The sequence below is a fragment of the Artemia franciscana genome, chromosome 9 (genome assembly GCF_032884065.1).
Source record: "Artemia franciscana chromosome 9, ASM3288406v1, whole genome shotgun sequence".
Classification (NCBI taxonomy): domain Eukaryota; kingdom Metazoa; phylum Arthropoda; class Branchiopoda; order Anostraca; family Artemiidae; genus Artemia; species Artemia franciscana.
The window spans coordinates 10,516,907-10,544,812 of NC_088871.1; the positions used below are offsets into that span (position 1 = coordinate 10,516,907).

General features: G+C 35.5%; 1 protein-coding gene across 2 annotated transcripts in view; it reads left to right on the top strand.

Annotated features, from left to right (window-relative positions):
* LOC136030986 (uncharacterized) overlaps positions 1 to 27,906 on the top strand; it is an 80,303-nt gene that overhangs the window by 33,577 nt on the left and 18,820 nt on the right. For both annotated transcript variants that reach the window (XM_065710142.1, XM_065710143.1), the window contains exons 4-8: positions 1,694 to 4,747; positions 10,554 to 10,691; positions 17,687 to 17,895; positions 20,682 to 20,827; positions 24,394 to 24,557. In XM_065710142.1, coding sequence (XP_065566214.1) covers positions 1,694 to 4,747; positions 10,554 to 10,691; positions 17,687 to 17,895; positions 20,682 to 20,827; positions 24,394 to 24,557 — 3,711 coding nt within the window. The remainder of the gene's footprint in view (positions 1 to 1,693; positions 4,748 to 10,553; positions 10,692 to 17,686; positions 17,896 to 20,681; positions 20,828 to 24,393; positions 24,558 to 27,906) is intronic.

Here is a 27,906-nt window from a genome sequence, read left to right on the forward strand (position 1 = left end):
TTACAATATAAGCCTAACCCTCCGTCCTGCCCATTCACACATTTTAAAAGAAGCCAATTATAGCTAATTATAATGCTTCTTTATAGTTAACTATAAAAAGCTAATTATAATGCTCAGTCAGCGACCGAAGCTTGAAGCAAATTCTGAGCTTCTAATCACTACTAGTTCAAACTTATTCCCAGGCATTGGGTTGAATTGAATCAAACAGGGTTTGACTTAAATGGCGGTTGAGTTCTATGAGGATTAAGGTAAACGGAGGTTAAGATGCATAAGGGTTAGTTTAAATGGGGTGGAGTTAAGCGGAGAACAAGCTGAACTAAGGTTTAGTGCTATCTCCGTTGAATATTTCAGTCTCCGCTGAAACGTCGTCAAACGAAGTTTCAGTTGAATAGGGTTGAGTTGCACACGAGTTGGGCTGAATAGTGTTGAGTTATATGGACGTTCAGTTGAACGAGGGTTCAGTTAAACGGGTTTAGTTGCACGGGCCCATTTGAACGGGGGTTCATTTAAACAGGGGGAAACTTTTACATGGATCTCTACAAAGTGTTGTGGCTAGCGAACACCCAGTAACGCTTCCACTAAAGGACCTTATTCTATATTTAAATTCTTTTTTTTCTGTCAGTTTAAAGTGTTATCAAACAATTAGGATTTTGCTTTTCTTCGAAAAAAGGTAGCAAAACTTGTTAAGCCTATGTTTAGTGCACAGATTAGGAAAAGTGTATTATTTTGGAGAAAACCTCCCATAAGCTATAATTAGAGTAAAGGGAAGTATAAAAAATAACGGCAAATAGAGAAAGAAAAATTATGAGGAAAAACACACACACAAAAAATAACCTGAATACACAAAGCGAATAAAAGAGCCATCGAAGTAATTGTCATAGGGGGAGTGGGTGGGGGGTTACCAACACATCAAGAAAAGTCTATTTTTGGGTCGCTATTTAAAATATTTTTTCAAAAGGAGTATTTCAGACCAATTCGGGGATTCCAAAGACAATTTGACCAATTCCGCTGAATTAGGCCAACCAGCAGCTTTCAGGTAAAGTAGTATTTATTTTGAGCAACGACTTATTCCATATCTAAGTTTTACTTACTACTGAAATCTCTGGGTTTTTATGTTTTGTTTTTGAACTTGTTCCAGAACTTGTATCTTGTAGAACTTGCCTAGATCACCCCCTTTTCGTAATCTCAGCGTGTGATGCTCCTCCTCCACCTTTCCCTGCCTTCTCTTCCCATCTGTTTCTTTCTCTCTGTCATTCTTGTCACTATTAAAAAATATTTTCCACCTAGAAATAATTTGCAGATCTATTTATTGTACCTTTTAAAAAGTGAGACTTTTAAAAGGTATATTAAAAGAAGTAATTCTTTTCAATGAGGTATTGAAAATTGTGTTTTTCTTCCTTTTTTTTGTATGGAAGTATTGAATGGTATGGGAGATTCTCAGTATTCATTTTGAGTTTTTCCTTTGGTGGTTTCATCGAAGTTGGAAACCTAAACGAAATATTTCTGTTTTCTACTATTGCCAATTTCTTTTAAAATATTCGAGCAACCGTAATAATCCTTGTCATCAAGTTCTTCTTTTCTTTTGTTCTATTCAGTCCCTTCGCATTTTATGTACAATTGTCTGATATATTTGGCTTATTTGTCTTATTTTATTGTGATCTTTTTTTAAATTTATTTTTCCATGTTTCTGTAGGCTGACCGACTAAAAAGCACATCAAAGAGGCCTCTGGCAACTGACACTTTCAAGAAAAGGCCCCCAAGAACTTGTCTTCAAGTAGCATCCTTGGCCAGGCTGAAGACTGTGTCTCCTCAAAATACATCTCCTCAAAAAGCTGCACCTATGTCTGCTTTTCACACCACACCCACAAAACGCCACCCTCCTGTGACCATAAAAACAAACAGTGTACCTATTCAAGCAGAAGATTTGGTTTTCACCAAAAGCTTGCGCTCCTATACCCCAAATAAGAAGCATGTTTCTTTATCTTTTATCCCGAAACAGAAGCTGGAAAGTATTCCGAGTGTAAAACCGAATGTATTCATGCTTGAAATGCCTATTGAGTCAACTAAAGAGCTGTACAATATTTTTCACACTGATACAACAAAAAACCCTCTAGTTTTGGGTCGGGGTGATGGCTTTCTTGCTACTTCGAGTCAAAAAGAGCTAAATAGAGAGCCTTATCGGCCTCGTCTCGAGTCCAATGGATTATCTACCAATGAATACCTTCGTCGTGACGAAGAGATCCGAAAACTGCAATCCGAAAATCAAGAATCTGGCTATAGTCGCATTCATAGCTTAGCAGAAGAAAAAGTTTGTGTGCAAGTTTCATCCATCACGGTTAGTAAAACAGTAAGTAAAAATGTAGATGGTGATAGTAACTTTTCTGTTGAGATTAAAAAGATGGAAAAAGTGCTTCATGCTTTCAAGCAAAAATTTGAGCAAAAACAGAAATTTAACTTAAACAGACAAGTAAACCCAAAAGACATTTGTGACGAGAAAGAATTATTTCAAGCAAATAATGACATTGAAGGGGTTAAAGATATAAACCACCCGTTTTTCTGCACCGATCTCTGTATACAAATGGGTGACTCCGATAAAAGGAACAAAGATGTGACATTAAACGACTATGTACAACCTTCTCTAAGTGTACAAGAAAAAGATGTAAATACACCCGAATCAGGTAGAGATATTGTTGACCAAAACAGTGAAATAAAATTACTAAAGATCCAAGAAACAAAGAATCAGAATATTTCAAGTGAAAATATTGCGTGTAAAGCTGCTACAGAAAAAAGCTCAGTCATCAACGATATTAACAATATCCTAGATGCAATAAAACACTCATCTTCGTCTTTAGATGTATCTGCTGATACAGGAAACACCCTTCCTGAGGACAATATATCTGCAAAAGTTTCGCTCCTGAAAAGGGACCTCAAATCCTTTAGTTCAATCGATTGTTCTTTCAACACTGAAAAAGTCAAATTAAAGGATCAAAAAAAGTCAGAGGATAGTGTTTTGTTGGACAATGTTGTGAACTCAAATGATTATCCCCAAGTTTCAAAGGATTTTTGTACTTCATTTTCATCAAATGGAATACGAAGTGTTGTGGCTGACCAACAAGTGGCTAAAGAAAATCCTATGACGAACATCTCTCCAAGACGTAAATTAGAAACCACTCTTAATACACCTAGTTTGGTAGACTTAGTTGCTGAAGAAGTTGAATTAAACAATATTAGCAATCAAGAGTGTCCCGAGAATAGTATTTTACTGGACAGTGTTACTGTGCCTAATGGCTATCTCCAAATACCAAAGGAATTTCGTGCTTCTGAATCGCCAAATGCATCCAAAAGTAGTGTTATTGACCAACAAGTAGCCCAAGGGAACTTCATTAGTAAACTATCTCAAATAGATAAAAGAGAAAACAATACCAAGTTACTTACTTCAGTGGATGGCTCTTTAACCGCTAAAATAGCTGGATCCAACATCGTTAGCAATAAAGAGCGACCAGAAGGTGGTGCTTTACTCGACAAGACTAAAATACCTGATAATTATTCCCGATTTCCTGCCTCATGTTCATCAAACGAATTAAAAAATGGTTTAGTTGACCAAGAAGCAGTTCAACAGAAAGTAATTATAAGTCATTCACTGATAAATAAGGAGCAAAGTGCTACGGATAATAAGTTGGATGAAGATTCTGACAGTTGTAGTTCGTGTATTGAAGAAGAAGACGAAAAAGAAACAGAACAAAAAAGAAAAATCATTGCTCATGACAAAACACTTTCAACTGTACGTAAAGATTCATTATTATCTAATGATGAAAGTACAAAATTATCAATAGGGACTACAATATCTGAAGGCCCACTGGAAAGCATTATTCAAAATTATACAAATACGTTCCTTGATGTACAACCTATTTACTCCAATAAAGATGACAGTTATTCGTCGGATTTTGACGAAAATACAAGTAGAGGCCTAAGTAGCTTGTCACTTTCCACAATTTCACAAGTTGATACTGAAAGACTTCCAACAAGCAGATCCACATCACCCGATTTAGCACCGTCTAGCATTAAATCTGGGTCTTGCTCAAGAAAAACGATTGTAGTATCTTCTCCTGTAAAGGATATAAGCTCCGGATCTGGAAGAACAAGAAATCAGAGTCGTAGGAGTTCGACCGCCAATAGAAATCGAAATAATATATCTTGCGGTGAAAGTGATTTTAATACAATAAACGGATCTCGTGAGCTAAAAAAGACTTCTTTGAAACTTCCCTCTCAAGAGGATGTTTCAAGGGTAGGAGATCCTGCTATTAGCTCTCAATCTAATCACGATTTTACATATTTAAAGAATAAAGATCTCCCGGATAGAGCTGAAAATGATGAATCATCTTTGATCAATAAAGGCAACGAGAATTTTGCCATCAACAATGAGAGGAGTTGTTTTTCTGTCAATTCCTTTGGTACAAAACACATAAATGGTGCAGATGATGTTTGTGGATTTGTGCCCAACCAACCTCAAATCAACTATGTTGCGGTTCAAAATTATTCTCCTTTAGTTATCGGCCGTTCCAGATTGTATAGTGATAATAATCAAAAATCAAGTAACGTCTTGCAAGATATCGCAACGCAAATGCCATCTAGAAGAAACAGTTCAACAAATGTTGCAGTTCAAGCGAATATTCAAGAGGATTGCAAGCTTAATTTTGCAGTTAAACAAATACTAGATGCGTCACAGAGGGTCGAAAAAGCTGCTAGAGTAAGTGCTCTTTTTTTAAATATATATTTACATGCTTGTAGACTAACTCCTTGTTGACCAACAAGCGTGTGATATTTCCTTCTGAAATTATTATGGCTGCGCGTCCATTTTTTACTACCCTTGGGTTTCTGATTTAGCTTCAGTTCGAAGCCCCCCTTCCATTAAAAAAAAAAAAATTGGAATGATTGCAAAATTATAGCGTCATTAATATTGTTTTCAATAGGGAGAATCCCCTAAAATTTTCCGATAGACATGATTCTCTCCTCCCCCCCCCTCCAAAAAAAAATCTTCCAGAAAAGATGGGAAAAACTCCACCTAACAATCCAAGTTTCGTATTTTCAACACATGGTCAAACCTTCCAATAACCGTTGGATAGTTCAATAATGTTCGACAGTATTATTGTTCATTAGCTAGCAGATCCTTTTATATAAGTTGAGAGGATTATTAATTTTAATAACTAATTGAGAGAATTAATCTGGCATTAAAGGGTAAAATTTCAACTGTAATTTGGGGTCAATAGATTGTCAAGTTGCTATTTTGGTTGCTTCAATGTTCATGTCCTAAATTCAGTATTGTAAAATAGACTAACCCAAAGCACTTCAAGGGGAGGATGATTTCTTTTGTATTTCCTCCTAGACTGTTGAGTATATGATGATAACCCAGCCCATGCTATAAGTATTGTCCAGGGGCACATAGTTAACAGATGGCATTACATGTTTTTCACTGTACAAAATAGAGATGGTAGTGTATGGTTCTTTTTTTTTCACTATGGCACCTCATTTTAAATGCAACCTATGTTCTTTCCTAAAAACTAACCGTTACACATACCTTCGCCCTCCAAATTATGGATCTGTTCGGTTTGAATTGAACACAGTATGTTAAGAACTTGCAGAAGCTGCTCATAAGATTTATAAAGTAACAAAAAAGTTTAACGCAAATAAATCTTGTTTTCTTAAGTATATTTTGGGTAATGTTTTTCTTTTTGTCCATGTCTCGTGCGTAAAGCCAGCTGGCTCTTACTAAGAGTGCTGGATATAAATCTGAGTTAGGTATTAAGTGTCAGTTGATACCTTTTGGGTTACCGTAGTCGATTTGCTGGTAACATCGCTCACCATAAGAAAGAGTGACTAATAAAAATACATCAGCATCTCCATTATACTATGGAATAACATTACTTTATGTTTAATCAAATCCATTGTTTTAAACATCTTTAATATGCGATAATAATAAAAATTTGTGCAGCATCTGTTTTTATGGCACTTGGTATTAACCAAGTAACATATAGCAATCGCAAATTCTGTCGGTCTGTCTGTCTGTCCCGGTATTGCTAGTTTAGGCACTTCCAGATAAGCTAGGACAATGAAATTTGGCAGGCATATCAGGGACCTGATCAGATTAAATTAGAAATAGTCGTTTCTCCGATTCGACCATCTGAGGGGGGGGGAGTGGGGGGACGGTTAATTCGGAAAAATTAGAAAAAATGAGGTATTTTTAACTTACGAACAGGTGATCGAATCTTGATGAAATTTGGTATTTAGAAGGATATCGTGTCTCAGAGCTCTTATTTTAAATCCCGACCGGATTCGGTGACATTGGGGGGAGTTGGAGGGGGAAACCTAAAATCTTGGAAAACGCTTAGAGTGGAGGGATCGAGATGAATCTTGGTTGGAAAAATAATCACAAGTCATAGATACATGATTGACATAACCGGAACGGATCCGCTTTTGGGGGAGTTGGGGGAAGGGTTAATTCTGAAAAATTAGAAAAAATGAGGTATTTTTAACTTACGAAGGAGTGATCGGATCTTAATGAAATTTCATGTATAGAAGGACCTCGTAACTTAGATATCTTATTTTGAATCCCTGTCTGGATCTAGTACGATTGGGGGGAGTTGGGGCCGGGGAACCGGAAATCTTGGAAAAGGCTTAGAGTGGAGAGATCTGGACGAAACTTGGTGGGAAGAATAAGCACAAGTTCAAGATACGTGGCTGACATAACCAGACTGGATCTGTGCTATTTGGGGGAGCTGGGGGGGGGGGGGGGGTAATTCCGAAAAATTAGAAAAAATGAGGTATTTGTAACTTACGAACAGATGATCAGATCTTAATGAAATTTAGAAGATCTTAGATTCAGGTTCAGATATTATTGATATTTAGAAGGATCTTGTGCTTCAGAGCTCTTATTCTAAATCCCGACCAGATATGGTGACATTGGGGGGAGTTGGAGGGGGAAACCGGAAATCTTGGAAAACGTGAAAATTGAGGTATCTTTGTCCTACGAATGGGTGATCGCATCTTAATGGAACTTGATATATAGCAAGATTTTATGTCTCAGATGCTCCGTTTTCAATTCGAATTGGATCCGGAGCCATAGGGGTTGGAGGGGGGAAACAGAAATCTTGGAAACCGGAAATATTGGAAAACGCTTAGAGTGGAGAGATCGGGATGAAACTTGATGGCAAGAATAAGCACAAGTTCTAAATATGTGATTGACATAATTAGAATGGATCCGCTCTCTTTGGGTGAGTTGGGAGGGGGTTTAATTTGGAAAAATTAGAAAAGTTTAGGTATTTAAGCTTAAGAACGGGTGACCGGATCTTATTGAAATATGATATTTAGAAGGAACCCATGTCTCAGAGCTCTTTTTTTGAATCGCGACCAGATCTGGTGACATAGGGGGGAGTTGGGAGGGGGAAACTGGAAATCTCTTAAAACGCTTAGAGTGGAGAGATCGGGATGAAACTTGGTGGGTAGTAAAAACAAATGTAGTAGATGTGTGATTGATGTAACTAGACCGGATCCGTTCTCCTTGGGGGAGTTAGGGTGTCCAGTGCTTTGGCGAGTTTGGTGCTTCTGGACGTGCTAGGACAATGAAAATTGGTAGGCGTGTCAGGGACCTGCACAAATTGACTTTCTAAAGTCGTTTTCCCCGGTTCGACCATCTGGGGGGGGGCTGAAAAAAGAGGAAAAATTAGAAAAAATGATGTATTTTTAACATACGAGTGGGCGATCAGATCTTAATGAATTTTGATATTTAGAAGGACCTCGTGTCTCAGAGCTCTTATTTTAAATTCCGACCGGCATTAAGCCTCTGATTTTCCTTTTAAATCAATCTATTGATTCTTAGAATTTTGTTAGAGCTCATACCATATGAGCTCTTGGCTCTTTGCTCTTCCGGCCTCATCACAAGTGCCATATGACAGTGTAATAAAATGCAGTAGTTCAGCTCCTGCTGGGCAGTCATTGAAAATAAACCAATGCAGGTGGGTTTCTAGGCCTAAATTTTCAAGTCTGATTATACCAGTTTATCCGTTTGAACATGACTTTTGATAGTAGTATTGGATACTTAAGTTAATTTGCCGAACGGGAAGATATAATAGGATATATCACTCATAGTTGGGCACTGGAATCTCTTTACAAAAAAAAAAAAAAAAAAAAAAAAAAAAAAAAAAAAAAAAAAAAAAAAAAAAAAAAAAAAAAAAAAAAGAAACTTAAATGCTGGAAAAGAAGTATTTTCTTTTTTCTTGTCCAATCTTTGTCGTTGGTGAAAATCCTATCCAAAATAAAAAACATTAATTTTGGTACATTTTTTATGAAGAAGATGTACCTGTTTTTTGTTTGTGTTTCTTTTTTTTTTTTACTTCGGTATTAGTTCCCCAGCATAAAAGCAAATCAAATCAATAGTACTGGATCTAGCATTTTGCGCAAGTGTAATTGCGCTGTTCAAAGTAGGAATATGTTTTATATATTTGGCATATAAATCCGGTGTAAAAAAAAGAAGAAAAAAACAGTCACACATAGTCCTAATATGAGCAAAAAAAGGGAAAACAACAAATTTTTGACATAAAATACTCGTAAAAACATAAACCTATAGATTATTCGCTTTTACAGTCGGGGAAGCCTCGCTGAAAGAAATAGATACAAATCCCATACCCTGATTTACACAAGAAAAAATCTTCACTTGTAATTTTTCTAGGTTTAACTTAAGATTTACCAGGGATCAGTAATGCCAACTCACTAAAATATAGGATGGGGAAGAGTATTTTTCCTTTTTTTTTACAGAGATTCGAAGATAGGAAGGTATTTCTCAAATTATAGGGGTCAATTGTTCTCCAATTGGCATCCCTGATAAGTGCAGAGGCTGAAAGATCTTATTCTAATGCTGGGCTGCTTGTGAAAAGTGTCAAGGGGTTTAACGAACTACAAAAATGGAACCAAACACAAAATAAAATATCCCCATATGTTGAACGTCCCATAAAAAAATCATAAGATGCATCCCAAGATATATTTGGAATAGCTTATCCTATGTACAAAAGTCAGGATTTCGGTAAAAAAAAAAAAAAAAAAATTTTTCCTCCAGTATCCACCATTTTCCGCTTGATATAATTTTGCCATAATTTAAAAAAGCCATAATTTTGAAACTTATGGCCACTCAAAAATGCTGAGATTTCTGCAATTTGTCCTCCAGTATCCACCATTTTCCGCTTGATATAATTTTGCCATAATTTAAAAAAGCCATAATTTTGAAACTTATGGCCACTCAAAAATGCTGAGATTTCTGCAATTTTTCCTCCAGTATCCACCATTTTCCGCTTGATATAATTTTGCCATAATTTAAAAAAGCCATAATTTTGAAACTTATGGCCACTCAAAAATGCTGAGATTTCTGCAATTTGTCCTCCAATATCCACCATTTTCCGCTTAATTCACATTTTTACGAAGTTGTGTCTCACTCCTAAATACGTGCCACCTCCGGGTTAAAATCTTGTGTATGTACATTGTGGGGATTCTGTTGAAGAAATCAATTCAGTGAAAAATGTCTTGCGTCTAAACTCCCTAAAATTAAAATCCCAAACATTTTGGTGAGTCGGTGCGTCTGAACTATACAGAGGAAAAATAAACTTACTTTACTAAAAATCCATTCCAGAATAATAACATGTTGAGTTGCAAATTATCGCTCTCTTGGCATTCTCCTTCTAATTTCAGTTGACTATTTCTGTTAAATAGTGTTAATCAAAGTGGCTAATTGATAACATTAAGTAAGGTGTCTAATTAATCAAGCAATCGCTTCATACAAATTTAAATATCCCAGTCACTTATCATTACATCCAGTTTTATCCAAGAATCCACTTCCTCCTTTTTTTCGCTATGGCATCTGATTACCGCCTAAATAAAATCTGTTCCAAGTATTTTGTGTACTGGGATCTTTAAACTTGTTCAGATTCATGAAAAATATATTAAGGTGGCTGTTAGGGGGAAATGAAATTAAACCGAAGTCGTTACCTATTTTTTTTTCTTTTTTTTTACCGGAAAATGTTAACATACAAATTTTCAACAAAAAAAACATTATGGCGCTGTTTTTTGAGAAAAATGTCTATAGATATCTACAACTTATATATAATATATGTAATATATATCATGAAAAGAGAAATCACCAATGCAACAGCACAAACACAAAAAAAAAAGAGACAGAAGGAGAAAAGGAAGACTGTTTTCCTAAATTAGTGATTAATATAGACCAGCACTTGAATGAGGCCTTAACCCTACTCATCCATACAATCACATAGGTCAAACAGCATAGCCACACACAATCAACCATAAAGAATAATCCATGGACAGGCAGTCATGTCGTCAATAAGTATAAATCGTCATTTACCAAACAATAGAAAAAATAATATAGACAAATAATTCAGAGGCAACACCCAACATAAGGGCTCATCAGGAGAATACACTGGCCTATATAGGGTTTCGCCACATATAGGGTTTTACATGTATAAATGTAATATACAAATATTCAATTCTTGTAGGGCCTTTTTCTTCTGCCTGATTTTCAGAGTAGCTGCACCTCTCTGCCATCTGTAACCGATGCTTCAGTTGCGTCTTCTGAAACCGAATTATTTGCTACAAAGCTTGAAAAGCTTTTGGATCAACTTCCTTTAGAGCATGTAAGTTTTGCTGCTTCTCTATGATTGGGAATAGTTATGATCCGTTGCATATAAAATATGTCAAATAGAATGCCTGTTAATACACTTTAAGGTTCAATCATAAAATTGGTTCCGCGAGATGATCCGTGCATATCCATTCTTTTCTTTTTATCAGTATGAATACGTTACTTTAGGTTCACACTATAGCAATACTCATTTTATCGAATTTAGTTTTTTCAATGTTTGTCAAGCAACAACATTCACCTTTGATCTGGCAACGGTGTAATTTTTCCTCAAATTTTTTCAACCGCAACAGCCATCTACATTGCTGTTTAGATTTTATTTAATATAACAGCAACAATCATGGAAGATGTAATGTTGCTTCGACATACCAGCTATTAAAATCGCTCATTAATGTAATTTATATATATTAGCGATCATAGTGGGTTTTTTTCGATCATGAACTTTAAACCATGTGGAACTTGATTTAAAGTTCATTTAGTAAAAATAGCCCGTATCGCAAAGCCAAATTTGAATGGTCGAGGATTATTGTATCGTGAGCCATATTGTTACTTCGATTCCAAACAGGTAATTTTTCACCAGGGTTGGGGGTACCTGTAAAAGTAAACGGCACAAGAAAGTTTGTTTACTTTTGCAAATGGGTGAAACTCTCAGAAGAAAAGTTTTCGGTAAAATTATACCACTGAATCCTTCAAACTGGTAAACACTAACTCTAGGTTCAAATTGGGAAACATTGGTGTGGTAGGCAATTTTTATGGATAGGGTCAATGAGCAATTTCAATTGGTAACTGGTAACTCTAGGTTCAAATTGGGAAACATTGGTGTGGTAGGCAATTTTTATGGATAGGGTCAATGAGCAATTTCAATTGCCGCGATATTCTCATAAGTTTGATTCTTATGACTGTTACAGTTGTTAAAAAAAAAAAAAAAAAAAAAAAAAACTTTACAACGATTTGCATGGCTGTTGCTGAGAGAAATTGCCAAAAAACTTGCTAATGGAAGTGAACTTTTTTTAGATTTTTTTTTGCTTGAGAACGCAGCTAAAAATTTCTTTGTTGGCAACTAAACTGCCTCAATAACCGAATATTGATTATGTGTTAGTGCCTGTGTGAACCAAGAGAAGCTCTGGATTTTCAATGCTCTTTCTACCTAGCCTTTATTTATTTATTTTTTTAAATACCTGAACTTTATTAAAAATGATCAAAAACTACAACCTCCTCCCACCCCCTACGCCTATATGTGTGCATATCTTTGACCCTTCCTCCTCATCCCGAAGGTTTTATCTGACTCTTAAAAGCGTAAAAAAATGTATATAAACAAATTTGTGATGCGTTTGATTAAGTTATTGTACCCCCCTCCCTCCTCGAACAAAAATCCGGGATGCGCCCTTGCTTTGTCTTTGTTTTTTTTCTTTTTTCTTTTTGGCTATAAGATTTGAATTTCCCATACCGTATACTGGGGCTATGATGGAAATTTACTTTTGACCGCCCTGAAAAATCCCTGGAGTCAAAAATTTGATCACTAGAACGTCGCATAACGTTACGAAGTGTCAATGGGGTTTTAATAGCCCAAGAAAGTCTTAAAATGTATTGAAGTCTTTAAAAATATTAATTATTCAAATCTTAAAATTTACTCTGTTGATAATTTTTGACCCAGAATGAATTTCTAGCTCAACTCCTCTAAGCGCACTTTGTAGTAGAGCAATTAAGGTTTCAGAATCAGAAGAATCATGTATTTTATAGAGAAAGCAAAATAAGTTTGTGGATATATACTTTCGGCTGCACTAAACAATCCTGGAAATGGAGTCAACAAATTTTATAACTAGAACCTCTTCAAAACCTTGTAAATTGTCAAATGGGGTTTTGATAGCCCGAGAAAGTCTATAAATGGGCAAAAATGCTGTTAAACCCACTGGTCGTCTTCCTTTTATCCTCCGATCACAAGAAGGTCATCTAAGTGTTACCAAACGTCGGGCTTTTTTCAATTATACAATTTGTTCATATATAAGAGTCAGTAAATTAAAGCCGTCAATGAGGCCTCAACTTTGCTCATAATTCCTTGAAAGGGAGGCAACAAATTAGGTGAAAAGAACGTCGTCAAGAAGTTGTATAACGTTGCTTATCTTAAATACAGGGTTTAGATAGCCCATTAAAGTCTTGAATGGGTAAAAATGAGCTTCTGATCGGACTGGTGAAGTTCGGATTGCACTGGCATTTTAGCATCATATTAAAGGCCATTAATGAGGATTCTGTACCTCAGTTTCCTTAAAATTGCAAGGCTATCAGAAGGTTAAAATAGGTTTTATGATGTTCTGACGATGTAATATGTGTTATAAAACAGAAAAAGTCGGACAAAGAGTATACGAACGGATTCTAAGAATTAAAATTATGTTTCAGAACGTGTTGGATATGCTGAGTTTTTCCTTCTTTTTTTTTAATAAGAAGCCAGTCATCGACTATAGAAACTGACTAAAAAGATTAAAATTACATTTCAGAACGTTTTGGAAATGCCGAAAATGTCAAGTAGGAAATACTTTTCGACTGTACAAGAAAGCAATTGGGTGAATGAATCAATATTTTTATTACAATCAAACTGATTTTCTCTTTTTCATGTTTTAAGTTGACTTTTCATGTATAAACGGAGACATTACACAAAAAAATCGTAGGTGCTTTGTGAGATTCATTGTAATTAGCAAAAAGATGAACTTCGAATCATTTCTAAAAAACAAAGCATCACCTGGTTTGAAGTTTGGCAGGAAACGAATAACTTTTGAATAATCCTATCAACAAATTAATAACTTTAAGCAGGAGCACATTTTCTGCTAGATCTACATCTAGCAGTGCATGTCAGGTTTGTTATTAAGTATTTGCACCTTTGAACACAAATTTTTTTTACCATTGCACTTGGTCAGATCCTTTCAGGCAAAAGATGCCTCTGGTAAATCACCCCAATGTGGAACCCATTTTCTGCCTTTGTCTCCTTTCCATACTCATTCTGATGGATCAAGTCTAGGTGGATCACGTCTAAGCGACTGGTTCCAGATTATGGCTGGGAAAACAGTGGGTCGGATATGCTGAAGCATTGCTACCTTCGTTTGAGGAATTCGGTTCACTGATTGGCCTTGGCTAAACAGGTTTTTGCGAGCCTCATTGATATCAGCATCGTGACTCTTGTGGTTTAGAAGGATTAAAAAACGTTCGAGTTCAACAACAACGTCCTTGTCAATGTCTATGTCACATTAGGTTGCACTAGTCATCGATGATGATATCTCAGGGCAGATATGCCATAGATTCCAGCCTATAGCCCGACCAACGTTTGCAAATGAAGAAGTGGTGTTACACTGTGGCGTAATTTCGTCAAAATCCTGGGGGAGGGGGCAAAGTTGGTGCCAATTTCTTCAAATCAAGTGAAAATGACCGTGAAAACTGAAAAATGACTCATATATTACCATAAAAGCTAAGATATACTTAAGAAACCTGACCTGTTTCTCTGGATAATTGAATTATGCTGGCTTATCTTAGTTTTGACAATTTTTTTTTGCTTCGGTTGGATCATTCGGTCAGAACACAACACAAGTTCTTTCCTCGTAGCAAATGGCTCTCGATCTTCGGGTTGGCAGATCTCTTGTAATAAAATATTTATTCATTCACCCAATTGCTTTCTTGTACAGAGCGAAAAGTATTCGTCACTTGACGTTTCGGCATATTCACAACGTTCTGAAATGGAATTTAAATTCTTGGAATCAGTTCGTATAGTCGTTGTCCGGCATCTTATTTTCAAAAAAAAAAAAAATGAACTCCTGTTACTTGGCATATCCACAGTGTTCTGAAATATATTTTCAAATCTTGGAATCAGTTTGTGTGGTCTATTTCTGACTTTTTATTGTTTTACGCATACTACGTCGTCAGAACGTCATTTGACCTATTGTAATCTTCTCATATCCTTGCAATTTTAAGAAAACTAAGGTCTGCAATCCTGATTTATGGATTCTAATACGATGCTAAAATGGCCAGTGCGATCCAAACCTCATTTTTTGCCAGTGGAATCAGAAGCTCATTTTTATCCATTCAAGACTTTCGTGCGCTATCTAAACCCTTTTTTAAGATAAGCGACTTTATACAGCTTTTTGACGAAATTTTTTGTTGCCCTTCCCAGGAATTTTTAGCATAGTTGAAGCCTCATCCACAGCTTTAATTTGCTGACTCTAATATATGAGCAATCGTCATTTGATCGAAATTTTGCGACGTTTAGACGACCTTCTTATGACCTGAGGAAAAACGACAAGTTAGTTCAGCAGCATTTTCTACCGATTTTAAGACTCTCTTGGGCTTTTAATGCTCTACTTGAATTTTTGTGTCGTTTAGATGACGCTCTTATGATCTGAGGGTAAAAGTGAGAAGACTAGTTGGTTCAGCAGCATTTTTTTTTTTTACCCATTTCAAGACTTTCTTGGGCTATTAAAACCTCAATTGAATTTTTGGTGACGTTTTGTGACGCTTATATGATGTTCTTGTGATCCGAGGACAAAAGGGAACGACTATTGGGCTCAGCTGCATTTTTACCAATTTTAAGACTTTCTTGGGCAATTAAAACCCTCATTTGAATTTTTCTCGACATTTCGCGAAGTTTAGATGACGTTCTTATGATCTGAGGATAGAAGTGAGAGGACTAGTGGGTTCAGCATCATTTTTTCCTACTTGAAAACTCTCTTGGGCTATTAAAATCCCATTTGACAATTCACGATGTTCTAGAGATCAAATTTTTTTTTTTCTCCAGTTGCAGTATTGTTCAGTGGAGTCGAAAGTCTATGTATACCAATTTTCATGCTTTCTTGAAAAAATGCATGATTCATCTGGTTCTTAAAGGTTTGTCGCTCCACTATAAAGTGTGCATAGAGGAGTTGACCTAGAAATTCACTCTGGGTCAAAAATTATCAAGAGAGGAAATATTAATTCTCAGTTCTGCTTCTTTATACTGTAATTACTTATAATGAGTGACTTGTAGCTTTTGACGCAAAAAGTTTAGACCTTTTTAGGTTGACAGGATGATTATACGGTGGGTGAACTGAGGTTAAGGCTCCTCCAAAAAGTTTTGCTTTTGGACCATACTATCTGTATCTAGGATGTTTCCACGTAATATTTCTCTGTGATCATCTCCCTAGAGTGCAAAACTTATTTTGACTGTGTGTACCATTCTGAGAAAAAAAAAACACTTTTTGCTTACCAGTCCTCACGGCAACAGTGCTCAAAGTGTGCTCAGACAATTAAATCTAGAAATTCATTCTGTGTCAAAAGTTATCAACAGAGGAAATGTTAATTGTCAGTACCCCATGTTTGAACTGTGATTACTTATAACGAATGACTTATAGCATTTGATGCATACAATCCAAATCTTTTTAGGGTGACAGGAGGATTATACGGTAGATGGGTTTGAGTTTATGGTTCTTCAAAAAATTGTTGTTTTATGGGACAAATTATGTGTATATAGGGTGTTTTTATCATAATACTTCTCTCTGTGATCACCTCCTTCGATTTTGAAAAATAACAATGATTGTATATGAAAAAATGATGGCTGGTTCTTTTAAGTATCTACACTCTCCGAAAGACTTTATATTTCTAAACTGTGACTGTGGGTAATTTTTTTTCTTTTTTTCTATATCATTCCTTTTCTTCTTAGTTTTTTTTATTTTGTATTATCCTGTTCCATTAACGTGTATGAAGATTGACGAAAGCTTTGTCTATATTTATATTTCTCTAATCAGCGGATCTATATTTCTCTAAGGTCCCTGGATTCTCCTCTCCCTTTGTGGAACCCTAACTTCGACCCTGGTAGTCACTCCTGCTTGAGGATATGATTTTAGCGACATTATAGTCTGTGTCATAATATTTTTATGCACAGCACAGCACAGTTAGGAAAGAAGATATGTAATTTATGGTGTGTTTTTTTTTATTAGCTCTTTCCTTATTATATTTTTTTTCTTTTTTTATTATCTTTTTATTTTAAGGGGTTTGAAGATTGACTAAAAAATTTTATTTGGATCTATATTATTCTAAGGTCTTGGGATTCTCCCCTCCCGGTATGACACCCTATCCTCCGCCCTGGTAGTCAACCCTGCTTGCGGACATGATTTTAGCGATATTATAGTCTGTGTCATAATATTTTTATGCACAGCACAGCACAGTTAGGAAAGAAGATATGTAATTTATGGTGTTTTTTTTTATTAGCTCTTTCCTTATTATATTTTTTTTTCTTTTTTTTATTATCCTTTTATTTTAAGGGGTTTGAAGATTGACTAAAAAATTTTATTTGGATCTATATTATTCTAAGGTCTTGGGATTCTCCCCTCCCGGTATGACACCCTATCCTCCGCCCTGGTAGTCAACCCAGCTTGCGGACATGGTTTTAGCGGCATTATGGTGTATGTTATGATAAAAAAAAATTTTTTACAGTCCAGTGCAACTGAGAGAGAAAATATGTAAACTTTCATTTCATTACTCATTAGATTTCTTATTCTGTATATCATTCAGCGTAAAAATTGCTTTCTAGTCATATTTTCTTTGATATTTGATGAAAATCATTGACCTAGATTAATGAAACTTCATAAAATTATCTGGAATTAACCTAGTTTGAACCTTGATTTGACCTTGAAACTGATTGAAGAAAGTTTTGTGTACCTGGCTCTACTACTTTCTATAAAAAGTTAAAGAAAGTTCGTTCAGAAAGAGAATTTTTACCCTACTTGTTATTTATGATTTTAGTTGCTTATTGTAGTATTAGTTATTTACTTACTATTTAGCATCTAATATGTTGTATGTTATTCATTATTTGCTTATATTTTCTGTAATTAACAATGGATAGTTATTTTTTTTCTAAATATTCAGTAGCTATTATATTATTGATTTACTGTATTATTTAGTATTTGTATTTTACGTATTATTTAGTATGTATTATACTATCTAATTATTATATTATTTATTTTCTTGTTGTACTTTAAGGGTCAGCTGATTCGTGAGGAGATCCGACAGCATTTATTATTGCTTCAGTATGAATGGTCAACCAAAAAAAATTTAGCCAAAGATGAGTTGAAGTCGATCAAAATGGATATGGCAAGAGTGCGAAATAATTCAGAATCAATGAGTGAGTTGCAAAGTCGTCGAAAGTCCATTTTAATAGAATTACAGAACGAGAAGGATAATTTAAAAAGGTGAATTTATTTAGGATGCTTAAATCTAACCAAATCTGGATTCAAATCCAAGAAAATCAATAAGAAATAGATTGCTTTTTAACGGATATCTACGTCAACATAGATATGTCAAAATTAAAACTTTAAAGTTTAAAAACACTAACATATTGGCTAAAAATAAAAGGAGAAAGTGAACCATTTATACAATTATCAAAAAAGGGAGCCAATTACTTGAAAATGATTTATTTTGAAAGATGCACTTATGTCATAAGCAAGTTTTTTACCACAAACCACAGAACAATTATCAAGAACCATTTAATAATTAGTAAAAAAAATAACTATCCATTATTAATTACAGAAAATATAAGCAAATGATGAATAACATACAACATATTAAATATTAAATAGTAAGTAAATAAATAGCAGCACAATAAGCAACTGAAATCATAAATAATAAGTAGAGTAGAAAATTTTCTTTCTGGACGAACTTTCTTTACCATTTTAAAGAAAGTAGTAGAGCCAGGTAAACGAAACTTTCCTCAATCAGTGTCAAGTTCAAATCAAACTTCAATCAAGGTCAATTCCAGACAATTTTCAAGAACCACAAATCAGTCTGTCAAAAACACGTAGGGCTTACTTCTTCATGCCAGGTCCTTATTTCTCCATTCTAAAAACATCGAAACAGCATATATTGTCCCCAAAAAAAGATGACGAGAGAGCAAGGGCTCCAATAGATAAGGGGTTGCAGCCGGGCAAAATTCAGCAATTACATACAGACAACCCTTTCATTTGTTAATTAATAGATTTTAACCAAACGGATATATAACGCAAAAATAAAAATTTAGAACATAAAATCAGTTAATAACTATCTTAATATAACCTGCTGATGATACAAATGATAACTAAACTCAAATCCTTACATATTATAAGGGATTTTGAAAGCAGTGAAGGAAAAAAGGGGGGATACTAAAAGTATTAAGAAACGATACCTTAAAGCAATAAAGAAGTGACAAGAAAAGAATATTTCGGACGGTATGTCTTAGAGCTTGTCTTAGAGCTCAGACGTGGCATTTCTACCTTTTTGCACTATTTTGATCGTTTAAACTGAATTTTATTACCCAAATCCACGAATTATATCCCAAATCCAGAAATTTTGATTACTTGTTGAAAAAAAAGCAAGGTAACTGATTACTGGTCAAGGTAACTGACAACAAGGTACTGGTAAAGTAACTGGTCAAAAATACATAGAGCTCACTTCGTCATCTCCATCCTGAAAAGCATCGAAACGGTATCTGGTGTCCTTTGTTCCGTACTGTGTTAAACACTACAATGAGGAACTTTTTCAAAATTGTGTGTATAGTTCTGACAATTTTTTTTGTATTTATCCATTTTCTTGCCGTGTGATGTCCGTTACTAGCTATAGTCTATTAAGGTAATAAAAGACTGTTATTATTATTATTATTATTAAGAGTTCACTATAAATGCTTAAATAGTGTCTTCTTGTATACCTTAGAAGTCCAATTTTGTTACAAGTCCGTTTTTTGTTTTAAGTTTATGTAAAGCTGTTGCATGCAAGTGAGAGCAGTGAAAGAGATTGACTACACTTGCCACTGGAGTCCATAATTAGTCTCATTAGCTGATGTACTTTCAGAAAGAGGTAGATAGAGATCAGTTTGCGTAGTATATTTGAAGTTTAGTATATTTAAAGCAGTATATTTAAAGTTTTGATAATTTGTTTTTGTACTCATCCATTTTCTTTTTGTGTCATGTCCGCTACGGTTAAGGTTATCGCATGCATTGAATTCACGATGCAAAAAGGTAGGTTTGGTGCTAAGAGCAAATCAAAGCAACAAAATTCTCAAAAATAGCAAAAAAGTGACAAAAAACAGGTGAATCATATAATAAGCGAAAGGCTTAAAGTAAAACTGAATAAGTCCAATACCTTTAGAGATTGGGGGAGTAGGATACAGAAACTATTAGACTATTCATTTAGCTTTATAAATATTTATTACGCACCTATGTCGGTAAAAGGCCACCCCCCAAATATCATGATTTTCATTGGCTATGGAAAATCATCTTTACTGTATCGGGGAATTAGAGGGAAAGGTTTTGGCAAAAACAGTCAAAAAGAAAAAGAATTGACGAAACACATTATTTCACATACATCCAAAATACTAGGGACAAAACGTAGATTAAAGTAGAAATAACCATGGAAATCCAATTTACACAGCATCAAGCTACCTGAGACCACCATAGCTTCGCGCACTCCTCGTTCACCCCAATCTGTTCAAACCCTCACTCTTTGCTTCCACCCGCGAAGTGTCAATTTGCTTCAAATCTTTTTTACGCCCTATTTCAACCCCATTTGAGGACAACCTCTTTCTCGCTTGGCACCCAGGTGGATGGGCAAAAATTGTGGCTCGATGGACTATTCACTTTCCCTCATCCGTAAAACATGACCTTGCTATCTTATCCTTTCTTTTGTTTTAACCATATCATTATCACTTGAGTCTATCACTTTTGTTGTTGCTACCTCCTATGAGTTATTCTTTTTAGACAACACTGCTGCGTGTTACTGGTTAATATTTAACTTAGTTGAAATTAAGCATTAGCTTAGCTGAATGTATGCTTAATGTATAGATAACTATATGCTCAATTAAACAAAAATGATGAACGGAATTATATAATTGTTATGATTTTGACTCTTTACACGTGGCAGTTACCTAAAAGCATGTGCTTTTTAATATCTTGTCTGCTACCAAATCAATTCTACTTTTCTTACCATCTACGGATGATTCTTTTTTAAGGCAACACTGTAAGGTGATCGAGAGAATTCGACAGCTGGTTGTAAATCAATTGAGTAAAAAACGCAACAGTGACCTTGATGTATTTACGCGAAAATCTCAGTCTCTCAGATCTCACAACAGCACACTCGAATCCAATAAGCCTAATGGTAAGTTTTCTGCAATTTATAAAGGTGGAACAAACTTTTGTTGGATTTTGAAACGTCTATTTACGACTGTAGTTGGCCACGTGTAGTATTCGACTGTAGTATTCAGGACTTTCGAAATCTGAAGCCCGAAGTCAAAGTCTTAAATTATAGACGAGCTTGACTGTCAGAACTTGATAATAGTAAGAAAGAACGGCTTCTGTTGGATTTTGAAACGTCTATTTACGACTGTTATTGGCTACGTGTAGTATTCGACTGTAGTATTCAGAACTTTCGAAATCTAAAGCCCGAAGTCAAAGTCTTGAATTATAGACGAGCTTGACTGTCAGAACTTGGTAATAGTAAGAAAGAACGGCTTTTCAAAAACTTGTGATCATGTTGTTGTAGGTCAGGGAAAATTTCATTAATACATATATGCCCCGGGTATTTCCTTTGAATATTTCTAGAAATTCTACCTCTGCCCCCTTTCTACTTGGTAATTTTATAGATTCCGTAGACGCTTTTTCACATTGAAGCTTAACAAAAGAGGAATCAAACTTTGTCTAAAGCCTGCTTCTCCTGGAATGTAAGCCGTAGCAAGGGGTTTCTCTTTGCTTGAGCTTCATTCTGATTCAAACTATTTCTATAAGTCAAGATCGTTAAATTATGCAGTCAAGAAAAAAATTCTAATATCTTGTGACTTTGATCTAAGCATATAGCTTCCTTTCCTAAGACTATCCAATGTTTAAAGTAAAGCTGCTGTTTCTTTTTAATAATAAATAGCAGAAACGAAACATTTCTTCTGTTTTACCTGTGAACCTAGTAGCAAATTTATCTCAAAGTAGAAATTATTGTCATTTTTCTCATACTCTGGTGTCTAATGTTAAAGAGTGCGATTTATCTTTTTTTTTGTTCGTTAACTATCAATCTAAATTCACTGCAACCTATACCAACCACTCTTTTATCAGCACCCGAGAGAATCATGCATGTCATTTCTTGCAACTGTAAGAAGTGATCTGACTACTATGAGTGCACGAGCAGGTCTGCTGTGTTCACCAATGTGTGGTAAATGTGATGTATTGTCATGTGAGAACTCGTATTGTCATGTATTGTCATGAGAACTATTGTCATGTGAAAATTTTACACAAATTTTGTGTAAAGTTCTATATCTTTAACTTGTCACATTAAGGTGACAAGTAGCGCACATTAAGGTGCGCTATAAGGTGTCACATGTGGTACATAAGGTGTCACATTAAGGTGACAGTAGCGCAGGCTACGGCAACGTCTAAGACCAACTAGTGCCTTTGTATGGAAGGTATAATGTAGTGTTATTGACGTCAGAGTCACTGAGTCAAACATGCAGTCACCTAATTTACTCTAAATACCTGAAGAAAGGAACACATATGAGACAGTACTTGAAATGCAGTTTTATTTAGCGCTGCATAGCCATTTAGAGCCATCTTCCTGTAGAGCTGATGTCTGTTTCCTTTAAAGCCTGGTTCCCACTGCTGTGATTTCGCGCAAAATCCTGCGACGTGCGACAAATGACACAAATCATGCGACAAACGACGCAAAATCATCCATTTTACTGCAATGTCGAATGCGTTGAATAATTCCAACTCATACGACAAATCGCATGCGTTGTTCTGATAAAAAGAAAAATCATAACCAAAGTAATGGAGCTGATGATGTGCAGTAGCCTTTTTCTGAATTTGGCTTAACACTCTCATTGCTTCAGTTTGAGAACCTGATTTGAATTCTCCTAGAGTTTGTCGCAGCAACGCAAAAGTCTGCGTTTCTTTGTGAAGCTCCATCCGATTCTGTCATACGCCTGTTCCGCCAGAAAAAAATCGTGTCGGGATTGACGCAGCAGTGGGAACCATATGTAAAGGATAGGAATGATAGGGTGTCCAACAAGCCGCAACTACATTGTAAAACACGTAGTTACATGACTCACTTTGAATACCTCAAGGATGGGCCAGCTAGTAGACAGTACTTCAAAAATAGCTTTGATTGGGGCTGAACGCCACAGTCATGTAGTCACGTGTCTCACTTTGAATACCTAAAGGAGTAATCAACTGGGAAACGAACTTCAAAAACAGCTATCTTTGCTGTTGTACACCGATCTAGGGATATCTTCCCCTGGGGTTCATTCTTTCAGCGTCAATTGCTGTTTTCTTCAAGTGGAGGTTCGATAGTTTTCTTAATTAAGCTCGCATATCAAACATTTTTTATATCCGCCGCAAAATGCGTCAGAAAATAGTACCAACGCGTGTGCTTGTGATGTATTTACTTTTTTCGTTTTGCTTTAGTTGCCATGCGAATTTGGTTACTCAGAAGTATGATCAATTATTGATTTTGATCTCTGCTTTATGAATGAAATGCTACGTTTTACTCCTTCATCTTGAATGTTTTCCTAATTTTTGTTTGATTTAAGCGGCTTTCAGACTATGTATGTAATTTTCTATGCTTTTGCTTTATATCATGGATACGATTTCACAATTAAACAAGTCTTTTCACACTAGGTTAAAGTAAAAATTTATAAAACCATCAGGATTGTTATTTAAAATTAGCACAATTGACTAAAGAAATCTACTCACAATTAAAATGTGAAGTGAAGACAGAGATTTGTTTTATTTTATTTTTTATTGAAACTGTCCCAGGCACTTCTTTTTTTAACCGAATTTGTAATCAGCATCCTTTTTGTTTGAAAGGAATGTGAGCTCTCTAGAAAAATGCATTAATTGCTCATCCAGAAATTCCATTTCGTTTATACTATGTTGACTTTTCTGCAACATGACATAAACTTACGTAAAGTGATATTCTATGGGGAGCAGAAGTCTACTTGACATCTCCATCGTTACTGATAAAGTTTTGCTCTGTAAGATTGCATAACGTAAAGTCTTAGTTTATGCTAATGTGAAGGGTTTTACGGTGTAGTGTGAGTGACCCATTATTTGTTACTTTCTTGTTTATGTTTCTTTGAAGAAGCCTTTTATCCGATTTGACTGACAACGAAAGTTTCTCTCATTTTACTAAAGGAAATGTCAAACTGTAACTTACGTTGTTTTTCTATAGTTTTTATACTTTACTCTTTCATTTATTGTCACCTTGAACGTTTACCTGTTTTCATTTCTGACTTGCTTATGACCTTGGTATTAGTGGGTGGGCCTCATCGGAACGAAACAATGTAATATTCTAAAAATAATTTTAAAAAGTTCCAAAACGCTTACTTATATCACTTCTAGAAGTGTTTCAGTTTAATTCCCCCCCCCCTTAATGGCGAAATATGTAGCCCAAATTATAAGTTATCCATTAATTGTCCCTGTGTAATTCTTTTCTTCGGTATCATTTAATGGCAAACAAGCTACGTTGATGGAATCAAGGGATGGGAAAATTTTGGACAATATATAATTTGGGCTATGTATTTAACCATCAAGGGGGGAGGGTAAAGAAAATTGAAACGCTTTTAGAAATAATGTAATCAGTATTTCAGATTTTTTTTAAGTTTCAAAATTTTATAGGATTCCCTTCTAATGAGGCCAAGCACTACAAGTACCATGACCTTTTCTGTCTATTATTTCTTTTAGACTCCGTTTTGTCCGATTCGACTGAAAACGAAAGTCGCCTCATTGCACTGAGCGAAATGTTTAAGAAGCAGAAGGTAAACCTGGAGAAACTCAAAGGGGAGCGGATAGAACTAGATGGTGATATCGTGAAAAGCAGAGAGGAAGCAAAGCTGAAACAATTAAAAGTTAGTATTTCATCTCTTGGGCTTCAGGACTCGAGAGTCTGGATCCAGGTCTCGGTTGGTCCAAGCAAGACCCTTGACCGTAGGAGTCGTGCATGTGTGCACCTGGAGTTTTGGAGTCAGTAATGCCTCTCTGAAATTTAGTAAAAGAAACTCAGAAGGCAGGGTGGTAATTTGTCAAAATCCGGGTGGGGGTAAAGTTGGAGGCAATTTTCCCAAAGCAAGTGAAAATGACCGTGAAAACTAAAAAAAAAGCCGTTTGGTACCATGAAGGTACTATTTAGTGCTTTAAAGGTACTATAAAGGTACTTTATAGTACTGTATAAAGGTAACTTATAGTCTTATAAAGGTAAATATGTACTAAAAAACTGATCTGTCTCTTTTGATGCTTAAATCATTCAGGTTTATCTTAGTTTTGACAATATTTTGGAAGAAACTAATTTTCATCCGGGGAGGGGCAAACTGGGGCCTGGGTTTGGCTAAGTCTTAGAAGGGCAGTTGCCCCATAGCAAATTACGCCCGTCTTAATAGGTAAACATCTTCTTTTCGAGCAATTTGTGTTATACTATGATGATTAACAATTGAAATAATGAATTTTCAGGAATTGAAGAAAAAAAAAATGCAACAACGACATCTTCAACCGTTCAAGAATTTGAGCGATTTTAGTAAGATTTGCTAAATTTGAGTGATTTGAGAAAAGGTTCAAAACCAAAGAGTTTAATAATGAATCTTTAAAACGAAGGCACTATTTTCGGGGAATGTAGTATTGTAGGATACTCAGCAATAACATCAACTACAACAGAAAATCATAATTTTGGTTCTGTGTTTTGGAGAAAAATAATGCCTCGTGAAAATTTTCAGAACTTTAACAGAGTAGTTCTTAAGATGGTCTGAAATGTGAGTGCACTTTTTAGTCGGAAATGGACGATTGAATCGATTCAACCATGCAAGTAAGAAAAAACAGAATTTCTTATGGTTAGAAAATAGAAATACATTTTTGGGAACTCGAATACTGAATATTTGGTTAAAATAAAAAAAGAAGATAAAGATCTTCCCAAGCAGTGGCGTAATTTCGTCAAAATTCTGGGGAGAGGGCAAAGTTGGAGCCAATTTTCCAAAGTCAAATGAAAATGACAGTAAAAACTAAAGAAAGAGCCATTTGGTACCATAAAAGTACTATTTAGTACTAAACAAGTACTATAAAGGCACTTTATAGCACTATAAAGTTAAATATATACAAAAAAAAAGGTGATATGTTTCTGTTGATGCTTGAGTTATGTAGGTTTATTTTAATTTTAACAAGATTTTGGAAGAAACTTAATTTCAGCTGGGGGGGGGGGCAAACTGAAGTCTGGTGGGTAAACCAATGTCTGGGAGGGGCATTTGCCCCCCCATACCCTATAGCAAATTACGCCCTTGTCCCAGAACTAGTGCTGGTGCATAGGGTTTCGAATCGACGTTTCAGTCGTTGGGTCTTTTTTTTTACAGGGAGAAGTAGCAAGCTTGTTGCCCAACCTAACTGTGGGGGGGAGGGGTTCAAAATGGTTGGTCCCCCACTGCCAAGCAGAGTATCAATCCTTTGTGCTACAACAGTGTAGGAAACAAAGTTAATATGAAGCTTTCTAAAAAACAGTGATCCTGTCTTGTTTATAGGATTGCAATTCAGATGATAGTTCAACAATAAGTGGTCAAAATTTAGCAGGATTTGATAATTTTGACAGGTTTTCTGCCTTATTTCAATACAAAATGTTTCTGTTAAAAACCTCACCATCAGTTTGGAGCAGCAATTCAGCTTACTTCATTTAGTTCGAGCTTAAAAAGATAGTAATAATTTTCAGAGCCTGAATAGGGGTCATTTTCTGCCAAATTTTGTGGTCCAATTTTGCCTTTTAACCTGAGTCATGCTAAATGTCTTCATTGCTCTTTATATCTATATGTTTTGTACAGAAGTTCCTCCAAATGGCTTTATGGACAATCTAGAATGGAGCCTTAAGTTTCTTAAGGAGCCTTAAGAACCCTGTAGCTGCAAGTATCCCTTAATATATTAAATTGCAAGTTATGAAGCATTGGTTGTGATTTGCCTCTATTAAGCCGAGTCTGATAAGGGAGGTGATAGCTGTGATAGCTCTTCCCAGTCCCTTCCCAGTGTTATAAAGTGAGGGAACAATTCTATAAGGGGTATGTCAGAGTATATCTGGTATATATCAGAGTATATCTGAGACAACAGATTTCCACCAAAAGGACAAATTACTCGCATCATTGGATACATTAATTACAGATCTTTCCATTCATTGAACCAGAATTGTCGTATTACCTAGGTTTTTTTCTTAGAAAAGGATCTAAACTTGCTTGAAAAATAAAAAAAAAAGTATCCTTATTTCAACAATTTTTGTCATTTTTAATGTAAAAACCGTGTATACCAAATTTCGAATATTGAATGCGTAGAAGGATAGAACCGGATCGTAGCTGTGCAATGGTAGTCAATTTTTTTAACTTTTGTTGATATATTATTACCACAGGAAAGCAGAACAATTATATACCAAAACTTGCACAGTGAACATAAATTATAAGTAACTAAGAAGGAGAACAAGGATATTACCCAACAGGTAATACCTCTGGACCAAAGGGGTATTTACCAGAACAGGGATAAATCCATTTAGACATTTGCCTATTATGAGCACAGGAAAGCAGACAAATTATATACCAAAACTTGCACAGTGAACATAAATTTTAAGTAACTAAGAAGGAGAACAAGGATATTACCCAACAGGTAATACCTCTGAACCAACAGGGATATTACCAGAACAGGTATAAATCCATTTAGACATATGCCTAAAATTCCTTCTTTATCCTAAAGAAATTCCTAGCTTTACCCAAAGCTTGGTTGAATGCATTGAAATCATTACAACAGTTTAAGCTTTATAAAACACAGGTTTAAGTAGGGAAATTGAGAAGTAATCACTTCTTTAATTACTTAAAGGTCATGCTGTAATAGAACAGCTTTTTTTTACAATTAAAACATTTCCTTAAATAAAGAACCGTCTTAGCCGAGTTGTTAGCACACTAGTCTTGAAATCCTTTGTCCGTGTGGACAGGTTTCCAAGTCCTGGTGTCGCTGGCTATTTGGTTTGGAATGGGGATTAGTGGCTTTACTCTGTAAACTCAGCTAGAGTCGACCCAGCTATAAATGGGTACCTCGGGAAATCTAGAGAAGGTAAACAGGAAGGGTGTGCGAAAGCACAGGATGGTTGGCACTCAGCTCCCCATTGCACTTCCTGGCTGAAGGGCCATGAAACAGAGATGAGTATCACCGGTAGGGACTGTAAGGTCCAATGCCGTATTCTTTATTTTT